At 40.9% G+C, this 13137-nt stretch overlaps 2 protein-coding genes across 2 annotated transcripts in view; both read left to right on the forward strand.

Moving 5' to 3' along the window:
- Positions 1–13137, forward strand: part of LOC124118066 (probable G-protein coupled receptor 83) — a 74583-nt gene that overhangs the window by 5697 nt on the left and 55749 nt on the right. The window lies entirely within an intron of this gene.
- LOC125378280 (enterin neuropeptides-like) lies at positions 2838–4163 on the forward strand. The gene has a single exon (XM_048393738.1). It carries the CDS (start codon positions 2838–2840, stop codon positions 4161–4163), a length of 1326 nt encoding a protein of 441 aa, XP_048249695.1.

Below are 13137 nucleotides of genomic sequence, written 5' to 3' on the forward strand. Positions count from 1 at the left end.
GCCTGTAGATCAAAGTATTGTACAGAGAAATAGTGGTTGGCAGCATGAACACCTAATTGTGACCACGAGGTTTACATTTGTGCCGGCTCTTACCACACACATGGATATTGTGGAGCCAAACTACAAGCAACAACAAACATCTTCAGTATCGCGAACCCACAATTCTGCGACTTATGCGACCTTGCCACCGGTACCCTCAAAGCATGGAAACCTCATATGGTCTGCGAATGTATAGAGGGGCTTGTAACCAACCGAATCCGATTGTATATATACTGAACCGCAAAAGAGACGTCACCCCAAGTAACATTGCATGAAAAGTTGTCATTTAAATATCTGGGTATTTTTTGTCAAAGTTTCTAAAATTTAAAATTACCTTGTCCGGAAAAATGAAATTTGATGATACAAAAACAAAGCAGATGACAATAAAACCGATCGCCCAAACGCATCACGGCAACGGCCATGGTAACCCGATGCACGTGAGTTCCGTGCAAATTGAAATGCACATGCGTTCCCCCATTTCTTGCCCTATAAACATCCACCCAGATCGGATAACATTCATTCGTTTTTGAATTGCTACCACATCAGCGACACCAAGCCCTTGGACGGTTGCAAGCTGGACAAACCGTCCGGCAAGTAGCCAAGGCATTTCAAGTCCAACCATATACAGGCTCCAGCAACGGTACCAGACCACCAACACTACAGATTACCGACCACATAGTGGAAGACCAAGTGTCACCAACCGACGTCAGGATCTTCAAGATCGCTTTGTTACTCGACAGGCCATGGGGAAACATTAGTGCGGACACCGTGCGTCGACGATTGACGAGCAGACAACTCCACTGTCACAGGCCACACCAAGGACCCAGAGAGAGAGAGAGAGAGAGAGAGAGAGAGAGAGAGAGAGAGAGAGAGAGAGAGTCTGGCGACGCCGTGGGGAACGTTATTTGGATACTTGTGTTGTTGAGAGAGACTCGTGGGGTAGCCCGAGCATCATGGTGTGGGGTGGAAATGGTCTTGCACAGAGGGTCGACCCTGTGGTCTTCAAGAACATCGGTCCAGGGAGAGGCAATGGTGTCCACAGCAGCTCAGTACATTGATCAACTCTTGAGACCACACGCCATACCTCATTTGGCACGTCGCCGCAACCACGAGTTTCAGCATGATAACGCCCCGTGCCCACACTGCGAGAGACTTCCTCCAGCAGAATGACAGCAGAACCATGCAGTGGCCTGCCCTCAGTCCCGATTTAAATCCCATTGAGTACCTGTGGGATGAGATTCAAAGACGGCTGAATGAGGTCCGAGCAGGGTCGACAACTGAAGCTGAACTGCGTCAGGCGTGTGGGATCAAGTACCTATAGCTATGGCCTTCATCAACCGCCTGATCCATTCCATGTATCGACGTTGCACGGCAGTCATCAATGCACATAGCGGACACACGAGATTTTCTCAGAGACTAGTCTTGTCTTTCACTTTAAGAACATTTGACACTTTAATTTCAACCTTGATGATCAGTTTTGCCAAGTTTCTTCTTTTTAATAAGTCTCAAAGTATGTTTACAATGTTTGGACAAATAATGTTTCTCATATATCTATCCATGGTGATGTTTCTTTTACGGTTCAGTATATGTTGTTTTCGAACAAAATGCGCGTTATTAAATTCCATGTCGATGAAAAAGCGTTCAACATTGTCATTACTCAAAAATATATTCCATTATATACGCAATATTAATTTACAATTATTGATGCCTTATATTCATGTCAAATTGACCGAAACAGACGGTCATTGTTTAGCTGAGGACATCTGTAGATTTTCAAAACGATTGACATAAACATAAAATGATTTAAATGTTTTGAAATAATCATGAGATTTAATTTCTCCAGAAAGATCTCATCCCCAGTGACATCTATGGAAACAGAAATGAAATGAAGACGTATGGAGTTTTAACTTATCCTTTCTTGCTTGAATTTCACACACATATTTGATTACTAGTCACTCAAGCATCATCAATAGAAAATCTACACAATTCAGTCCTTTCTGTCAGGAATTCTGATAGTAATGTGTCTGTAAGAACTGCCAAGTAAACTGTTTCTAATGACTCAAAACAGAGGCTAGTCACAGTTCTTTGAAGATTATGGACACAGAGACAGACTATCTTTGAGCAGTGGACACGATACAACCTGTGACGACTTCCCTGTTGTCATGGATAATCTAGATTCTACGTTTAAGTGAATTAGAAAGGCTAGTGCATCTCTTTGATAACTTATGTAACTGTATGACTGGCAAATCCCTCATGTTTAGAACAAAGCACCTGTGCATTTCTTTGGAACGCTTCTATCTAGTTTCTTTAATGTCAGCAATATGTGTTGCTTCCACTGGGGGATGGTGGAGATAATTTGACTTTATTATTGTCTTGACTGACGCAATGCCACCGCTGTTTTGTTCCAGGGCTGATTGATGAGTTCTGAGCCTCACATAGAACGAATTGCGTTGAAGCGAAATCTTTTGTTTTGGATATTACATGATGTCATAGAGGTATAAACAAAGCACTTGAGTGAAATGAGCAAATTATTTCGCTGCGAAATGTCAGTAGCTTGAGCAGAGATTGTGAACTTTGGAAAATGGACAAACTTGATGAAAGTGCATTGATCACATATCATTACAACTGAAACTTTGGTAATGAAGAGAGTATCAACACGTTGAATTCCAAAGCTTCTGATAAAAACCGCATCCGTCACAACATGTCTCTTGATAATCTAGCTCTGTTAAAAGCTGTTCCACAAACATTCTTGCAACGATTTATGATTATGGAATAAACCTGGGTTCCCAGATCAAACAATGATCAATATTGTGGAAGCCTCCACCAACGAATGTAAAGTCTGTCTCATCAGCGGGAAAAATTATGGCATCCGTGTTCGTGGATGCCGAGGTATGAAGAAGTTCCCACATGCAGATGGAAGATCTGGTACATGGACATTCACACATGCAGATGGGAGATCTGGTACAGGGACGTTCACACATGCAGATGGGAGATCTGGTACAGGGACGTTCACACATGCAGATGGGAGATCTGGTACAGGACGTTCACACATGCAGATGGGAGATCTGGTACAGGGACGTTCACACATGCAGATGGGAGATCTGGTACAGGGACGTTCACACATGCAGATTGGAGATCTGGTACAGGGACATTCACACATGCAGATGGGAGATCTGGTACAGGGACATTCACACATGCAGATGGGAGATCTGGTACAGGGACATTCACACATGCAGATGGGAGATCTGGTACAGGGACGTTCACACATGCAGATGGGAGATCTGGTACAGGGACATTCACACATGCAGATGGGAGATCTCGTACAGGGACGTTCACACATGCAGATGGGAGATCTGGTACAGGGACGTTCACACATGCAGATGGGAGATCTGGTACAGGGACGTTCACACATGCAGATGGGAGATCTGGTACAGGGACGTTCACACATGCAGATAGGAGATCTGGTACAGGGACGTTCACACATGCAGATGGGAGATCTAGTACAGGCACGTGCACACATGCAGATGGGAGATCTGGTACAGGGACGTTCACACATGCAGATGGGAGATCTGGTACAGGGACGTTCACACATGCAGATGGGAGATCTGGTACAGGGACGTTCACACATGCAGATGGGAGATCTGGTACAGGGACGTTCACACATGCAGATAGGAGATCTGGGACAGGGACGTTCACACATGCAGATAGGAGATCTGGTACAGGGACGTTCACACATGCAGATGGGAGATCTGGTACAGGGACGTTCACACATGCAGATGGGAGATCTGGTACAGGGACGTTCACACATGCAGATGGGAGATCTGGTACAGGGACGTTCACACATGCAGATGGGAGATCTGGTACAGGGACGTTCACACATGCAGATGGTAGATCTGGTACAGGGACGTTTACACATGCAGATGGGAGATCTGGTACAGGGACGTTCACACATGCAGATGGGAGATCTGGTACAGGGACGTTCACACATGCAGATGGGAGATCTGGTACAGGGACGTTCACACATGCAGATGGGAGATCTGGTACAGGGACGTTCACACATACATCTGGGGATTTGGTATGAGGACGCTCCAATATTTACATGCGGGCGGACACACAAACATTGACATGCACAGCTCTTACAGTCCGTTTAGCCCCAGAGGAGAACGATGAATTGCAAAATAACTCAAACCCGCAATAGTCTATTAAATGTCAATACGGCACACGGCAGGGATTCATTTACTCGCTTTTCTACATCCCGCGTTCAATCGTCCAACTTCACCTTTGACGATACCCCATATCAACCCTATATGGTTCAGATCGCAGTGGTAAGGAGGAAGTCGTAAGACATAGTGAGCTTGACCTTTGATGTTATTTTAAACCATACACGCGGGCTCAGGTTTGTTAGATTTGGTGAGTTAATGGAGTTGTGGTTTTGTAGCCCTTGAAGGAAAGGTCATTTTAATCCGTTGCAGCCACGCCATCATATTTCCTTTGAGGCTGTTGGACGTCGGGTCCTTGTTGTCTGGATCCTGCATACTGTGATGATAATAAGGTATTTGACAGGCATAGCAGCGACCAATTTAATTTTCACCCACTCCAGAAATATCTTGCCGTTCATTTCTGTGTGGTGGTCCCTGTTGTTCTTTGCCTTGGCTCGAAAGACGAGGTCACATCACGGGAGAAAACCCTGACCAGTACAGCCAGCATAGAGAACGATAAGTCTTTCACCTTTTTTCCATTGGTAACTTTCTCCAAGACTCCTTACAGTCCCCACTGGGTACCCACTGACTGCTGGCTGTGTGAGAGGCATTTACCCACGTCTCATCTTTGAAAACAGGCTCATTTCCTTCTTCAGAGAGTGAGTGAGTTGGGTACAACTCCGCTTTTAACAGTATTCCAGTTATCACGGCGTTTCAGCAGTTCTCAGACGTTTACCACTTAGGTAAAACCCACGACCGCGGATAGAGTGCTGATAAACCTAGAAACATCGTCGGGGCAAACCGGGATTCGAACCCACAATCACAGGTTTCTGTCAGGCACAAAAGCCGCAACTCTGCACAGCGAATTGGTGCCTTTAATTTAACATATAGTCCCCGATAAAAAGTTATGCTCAGATTAAATATAAAAAAATCTTTATAAAGGAACCCGCAAGGCTCTTACTTTCTAGAGCTTGAGGGAATGAGACCGGACTAGGCGTGAAGGTTCCATAAAACATATGCACGAGGGTCCGTAATAAATATGCTTAATAAATCATAGTGCACGGGGTACATACTTACATATTTATAACTCTCGCTATGCCAGGCAGACAGTGGTCGATAGAGACACCACTGTGTATGTTAGGATTCGACCAATTTATAGGCCCCTTTAAGTAATAGGAACGGCTGTTGGTGTGACACTTAATCTTTCAGACAGGCAGCACACGTTTGCGACGTTTGGAGAGGTTTGGAGATATATGGTCCTTAGAATGTTAGAACAATTTTACCACGAGTACCTATTTGCTTGATACTTCTATTTGTGGATGGAGGCTAACAAGGTATCTGGTTTGTGTGAGATGGAGTCTTCTTTAAGTCATTGCGAACTGATTTATTTGAGTGTGATAGTGTTTGGACTGGATCCCTGAATGGCAGTTCTGTTTTTATTGCATTACTGCTCCAAAGCGTGAACCAATGAATGTTCCTTTGAGCACGGGCGTCGATTTTAGGATAGGTCACATAAACGTCACTCGCGTTTGTGCTTTTATCGAGTGAAGATTAATAAAAACTGAATTGGACAGGCTGTTGAGATAGTACCAATCAAGCGTATGGACTTCGTGATGTAGGTTAACCATATTTGAAATAATGAACAAATTACAGCTACACACCTCTAGTGAAGCATTTACTAAATGCGAGTTATTAAAAATGTTGGATACTTTGGGATTTACTTTCTTTCATGTGTAGGTTTAAGGTGCAAAGATATTTGCATACTGGCACGTAATCTTGAAAAAAGGTGAAACGATCATTCGACACCGAAAACATCATTTGACGATGATCAGAGCACAGATTGACAAGATCGTAAAGTGTTACGACTGCAGTGGCATCCGGGTATTAGCGTCTATCCTCGGTGCAGCCATGTCCCTTCGGTATACTGAAATGTAAAAATCCCATTCTGCTATATTGGTTTTCCCACACACGAGATCGCAGACTGAAGCAATCAGATGCAGGACGAGGTCGGTGTGTGCTTCATCTGGTGACATGATGAAGGATGAGGTACCGTACTATTTACTTAGCTAAATGATGTTACACGACGATAAAGTTGGCTTGTTACTAGTCCAGACAGTTAAAGGAATAGATGTGTTTTAACCTGAGCGATATATGAAGATGTCTATACTTGTGTTTTTACGTGTTCCTCTTGTAGACCATGGGTAGTTCATATACTGTGATTTATTGATTGATAATGAAATAGCACATCCACGAGTTGACGATTATTTGTTTCTGACTCATCTTTATCATTTCTTAGGATAGATAGGGATAGTGGAGTGATTAGAGCGTACGCTCTCATCTTCATCACTTCGCCCGTGTTCTAAGAATATTGGTCTTAAAGCGGCGTAAACACTTACTCACTTTGTCAGTTAATCGTTAATCCTTATCTGAATAATATGCCTCTCGCTGACTTTGATGTTGAAAATAATGATTATTAATGTTCATTATATTAATATAATGTTAATTGATTCTTCTCATTCTATATAATATTTCATAATATAACTATGGCTGCTGAAACAAATCACATAAAAAAAATAAAAATTAATGATCTATTTTACTCGGACCACTGCATCAATCATGAAGACTTGATATTTAATGGAATATCCATACACTAGCATGCATTTCACTTTTTTCCGTGGATAAGACCATAGTGAAACACGCGACAAAGAACAAATGGAAAAATCTGAGGCAATACATCTTAAGACAGAAACTTGAATTTCTTCAGTTTTCTTTGGCTCATTATACTTCATGTCATCGTTCACGATTCTGCTTATTTATTGAATACAGAAGGATAAAAGGTTGTCTTGTACTTTGATATCTTGGTTTGAATATTACTGTTTTGCAAACGACGCTGGCCTCCATATCGAATGCATGTGTAATCGGCAATATTTTAAAACACCATCTATCATATAACAAAGTAGAAGATGCCCAGGTCACCAGAGGCGTACAGTACTGAAGGGGCGAAAACAAATGACCTTTCAGAATCTCAAACTTAGATTTCATGCTGACTTTGAATCCTTGCAATATGTCATTTTTTCGTCCACATCATGAAACAAGGAGTTCCATTTGAATCATGACATGTCCAATTTGCGTAAATGATCACTTCATCATCGCCTTCAGGCATTTTCGAAGAACCTTATAAAGTTACAACATCCATCTTTACATTAGATTCCACTCAAAATGAAATTATGGTAGTCATCACTGAGGCATCAAATGGAACACCAATGGAGTTCTTGCGAGCCATCCCTTTTCCAATCAAAGGGATGTGTTTATGAATCACTATCAAATGTTGATGATACGAGGTTTTCGTTAAAAGGTAAGCGTACCAACCCCACCGGTGGCACCCGTCACAGACACAAGCAAAGACAAGTACGTTGTTCACCTGAAAAAACAACAACACGGAACATACAAGTCAATCTGGGGAACTGCATCAGACATACGTTTTGACACTGAAGCGTTACAACCAGTTTATCCAAGGCAATAACCATCTAGACAAAGATCTACCTTTCACCTTACGTGAATCCTCTTTTACACAATTAAAAAATGTTAACATTACAAAGTTCCAGTAGAAACTGAAAGAAAATCATCCCGGTGTTGACTTATATTTATAGGATATTTAGCTATCTGCCCACTTCATGTCAAGTTTATGTCCCCAAAAGAATTGTCTCATTTCACGATATGAAATACGATGCGTTTTAATCAATTAACTACCACATTACGCATAGTATTACCATCACATCCATATGATATTGAGACCGCTGAATTCTTTTAGAATTAATGGCAAATATTTGTCAAAACAAAATAGCTTTTAAATCCTTAATTGATATATGCTTCACATTATCTTACATCGATGAAATAACACGTTATATTTTGAAATGAGAGAAATTCCTTGATCAACCATCGCGACTACACACCTTGGCAAGCTGCTACAGACGTACTTGACCTGGTTGTATCAAACCTTAATTAACTAATGGGTTCATCAAGCACAAATTGCCATCTGCCAAGCCGCATGAGTAGAAACAGTTCACTCGACTCGAAAGGACATAATTGCATCACTTCTGACGTTAATTTTGTGATGTACTGAAGGTGTTTTGGGGGGTTTCAGTGCAAACCTTTCTCGGGTCCTTGCATTTTAATAACGTATTAGCGCATATTATTATGTATGTTTGGTTTAATGACAGGTTAATGACACCCCCAAACCTCATTGACCCATTAATGTACGAATGGTGTTATTAAAAGTTAGTTTACAGCGGAATTTAATGGCACATTAACTAATAGAGATTTAATGACACGTAAATGCTTCATTAAAGTTTGATACAACCGGGTACTGGACAGTCAGGCTTACGTCAGGATTGTCTGTCCATAGAGCTAGTTTGAAATAATAGTAGCAATTTTACTATAAAGTAATTATTCATGCTAAAGCACATTTCGATCGCGTAGCTACCCGTAACTACCACATGCCTAGTGGAGTCACAAGTTCTCAATCTTTTAAGGCTCCGCAATTTGCTGACAGTCAAGAGTTCCTTAGCCGTACCAGGCTACGATAATCGTGGGGGTGAAATACTAGATGCGCCACGATTGTGATCATTGGTTTCTCAGTTTTTGGTTTCCCAGAAAAGGTAATCTGCTTCATTTTGAGCTTTTCTCACATATCAAGCAGACATGCAATGACACAACTGAAATACTAATCGGCATAAGACCGAACTTGAGGACACAATTTCGACTTACGCGCTTGCGGTTAGTCGGAACCAAGACAATAAATGGCCATGAATATGAAATTAGTCGATATTCGGCTTGTGGTCGCCATTGTTGTCACAAACACCAATCCCCATTTGCATGTATCTGACATTTGCTTGAAGTAACCATGTAGGAAACTCCGGACAGAAGACTTGACGTGAAGGCATAACTGGTTTAAGAACGATTGGTATTTAACAAAGACACACTTAGCCGAATGCCAGTCATATTGTATGATAACCAGTCATTGGAAACATCACATGCACTGCACAACACATGATGTGACGATTCTAGATATGTTTACACTACCTGGGCAATAAGTGAATGCTCTGTCGATGACAATTAAACTATAAAGCTGAGGTTTGGGAGCATCTTATGTTAAGATCATTGTATTACCAAGTTCAAAGACAAAATAACTTTCTAATATTTTAGACACTATTAACCTGAATTTAGGCATCGCTACATAAGTTGATTGATCGGAAATCCCGGTATAAGTGAAATATCAGACAATTTGTTACGAGTTGATTGCCAAGTTGGAACCAGAAGGTTAACAAACAAATGGGTACGTACAGAACTGTACATCAGTAAATGACCAAACAAGATCAATAAGTAGTTAACACATTTATATTGAAACACGCATGGTCAGGTTTACAATCATACAATTCAATACAAGTGGTCAAATAGGCGGAAGCAGCCATAAATAACAGGCCCCATTACATAATTGTGTGCACTCACAAATGTCTAGAATTGGACACAGTTAAGACAATTATATTGTCTTGGATCTTATCTTAACAAAACCACGCATCAGCACGATCAACTTTGGATTTGACTCTGAAACCCCAAGACATGTCCGTTCCTCTTTTGTTCTAGATCCTAATGCACCATAAAATTCGTACAAAGAAATATGTATCCAGCATATGTGACACCCTCTGTCTCAAAGCCCTAATCTCTAATACAATCAAGGAAGGTGTTTTTTCACAGAAAGAGAGACAAGTAGAATTAATATCGATATGGGCTGAAAAACGCAAAAGATCTGCCTGAATGTCTGTAACCCCGGAAAAGAACCAATTACCTAAACTTTGCACAGCACTATTCACATGTGAAGGAAAACGTCATTCCTTGATAAAAATGAAAGCAAATGTCGTCTGAAATTTACTGATAAAGGAAAATGACTTCCCCATTGATAACATCTATGTGAAATTTGGGGATAGGACATACAGGCAAGGCGTTGGCATCCCAATGGGCACCAATTATGTTTCCCTTCTTGCTGATCTGTTTCTTCTTACATACGACTCGGAAATTCTGCTCGGATTGGCCAAATCCAACCAAGTGATTTTGACCAGGAAGTTCAACTTAAGCTTCAGGTATATCGTCGATTTAAAATAAGTTGAGTAATGGTCAAATAGAGAACTCACTTCCACTAATTTAACAACCTGAACTAGAAATAATAGAGACAAGTGAGATCGCCTCATCTTTTTCATAATTAGATCTATGCATATAGTTTCAGAGTGACAAAATCTCTCTACAGACTATGGCAAGAGGGATGACTTCACTTTCCAATAGTCAACTTTTCCTTTATGCAAAGCAATATTCCTGCAAATCCAGCTTTTGGTGTCAAGATTTCACAACTTTAACTTTTGAGGTACAATCGAGCTTGCTCTTTCAACGACATTTCAAAAGATATTTGATTAATAAACAAACCTCCTTTAAAGATAAAAAAAAGTTTTGTGGTATCATATGAAGGACATTTCCAAATTTGGCACATCAGTGACCAAAATGATGTCCGAGGCAATTGCCTGTTTTGACTTGTACCATGTGTTCCCGTGTTACATTTTCAGGTGTACATTTGACTTGCCTTTGCATGTGTTTGCAAGGTACGCTCAGCTTTTTACGAAACCTGGTATTCCACAATATAATAAGTATTCTTAAACACACGCTTATGATGCAGTCTAAATCGTACAATGGACAATGCTAGCAGCAGAAGTTTCTTATGTTTATGGAAATCGATTTTGTCGATCAAATTATTGTACAAAATAAAAATACGGCTAGACGGCATGGATATCATCATATTTACTTGATTATGCAACGTAAAGTCAGTCTTGCCGCTTCCCAAGTTGAATGACGTTGTTAATGGACATTAATTTACTGGTTGGACATCTGTGGTTACAGGTAGCTTAGTCGTCCCAGGCGCCGCGATTCGCTGTGCAGAGTTGCGTACCTTGGACATGCCAGAAACCAATGACAGTAGGTTCGCATCCCGGTTCGCCCGATGATGTTCCAAGATTTGGCAGCACCATACCCATGCTCTTTGTTTCACCAAAGTGGTGGTAAACGTCCGAGACCTGCCTCACTTCGGGCTTTCCTCCCACATTAAGCCAACACTCCGTGACATAACTGGTATACTGTTCAAAGCGGCGTTAAACCCAACTCCCCCTCTCCCTCACTCCCTCACTGGTTGGACATCAGCTCGATAGGAGCTGCAGTGCTAGGAGAGGTGATTATATTTAGCGTACCGTCTTGTTTCATTTGTGTTTATCGAATCGAATCATTCAAACCTGTCATTAACCAAACATACCTACTAATATGCGATGATACGTTATTAAAATGCACGAGAAAAGTTGTGCACTAAAATCACCAAAACACCTTCAGTACATCACAAAATTAACGTCAGAAGTGATGCAAGTGTACTTTCGAGTCCAGTGAACTGTTACTACTCAGGGTTGGCAGATGGCAGGAAAGAGAGAGTGCTTGTTTGCTTGCTAAAACGGAGTTAAGCCTTCATTATGGGTCTATGATAGGGACAAGTTAATGGCAATTTCACACTTAAAGTATCTTTAGTTAATGACAGTTAAGGAAAGACATTGTGCTACACATTCTAATACCGCCATTATCTAATGAAACATGAAGGATTTAATGAACAATTTGTGCTTGATGAACCCATTAGTTAATAAAGGTTTGATACAATTATTCAAGCCTTTTCACGATGGCGTGAAAATAATAGAGTCTGGACAAGGAACACAGTGACTTAAAGCATGACCAACGACCCACGCCTTCAGGTATGATGACACACAATCACCCAAGACACATGCTTGGTCCCCAGAGCCCAACTTTAGTTGAAGAAACATGATCATGAGATACTTGTAACCTAGTCCGACCAGGAATTTCCCCACGGGAAACCCAGTATTAAGACGCAATAGACTTTCTGTGTTATATCTATCAACTTCTGAATGAAGTTTGAGGATGTATTGAGTACGACGAGAAGATTCATATTTTTCTTTACAGAGATAAAAGTTGGAGCATGAAGTCTTTCAAAGGATGTTTTAAAAAACACGTCTCTTTTGGTGTATCGTTTTACGTCATAGTCAGCAACATATCAGAAAATCACGGCGGCCTGGACCATAATAAATCGAGTCTGGACCAGACAAACCAGTGATGGATATTATGATAATAAAAGCGACAAAACCCTTTCCACATTCAATAGAAGTCGATTGTACGATTCTGACTATATCCCTATGAGCATGTAATCACCAGGGTACGATGCATCAACCATTTTTTCTCAGTGACGGGTACTGGATAAAATGATCACAATTTCTAGGTTACCTAAGTCTGTGCACGCATTTTTTTCTTTTTATAACCATGCAAAACACTATATGCAAATACGTTTGATGACTAGATAACTGAGCAATTAATTCACACCAGTTCCTTTTTCTTAGAAGTTTCGATTTATATTTTCTGAACAAATATATTCAGCAAAAGTAAGTAAGATCAATAATTCTGTTGATGACAAGATAAACTAATTTATAACTGTAAAATTAATTCATGGTCCTACATTGATGTTATGTTCGCAGTATATTTCGTTATACATTTTCGGATCAAAGAGAAAAACGCAAAAAATACGGAGAAATGTTCGATAACACTTTTGGTTTGGAGGTTGTTTTGTTTACGTTAATTAGCAAAAGTATTGACCGTAGAAGTAGCCTGCAGGGTAATTCCCAGAGGCATCCTCCTTACCATGTCAGTACTTCACCACAAGGGGTGGCCAGTTCCATCAGCGGTGTCTCCATAACATGTCTTAGTCCAGGAATCACCCAAGACTATTTATTACTTTGTTTCTGTGATACCTAAA

The sequence above is a fragment of the Haliotis rufescens genome, unplaced genomic scaffold, assembly GCF_023055435.1.
Source record: "Haliotis rufescens isolate VD_foot unplaced genomic scaffold, xgHalRufe1.0.p SCAF_12, whole genome shotgun sequence".
Classification (NCBI taxonomy): domain Eukaryota; kingdom Metazoa; phylum Mollusca; class Gastropoda; order Lepetellida; family Haliotidae; genus Haliotis; species Haliotis rufescens.

Bases quoted from the DNA above. Each gene is read 5' to 3' on its own strand.
- LOC125378280 (XM_048393738.1), top strand. From the start codon at position 2,838: ATGATCAATATTGTGGAAGCCTCCACCAACGAATGTAAAGTCTGTCTC.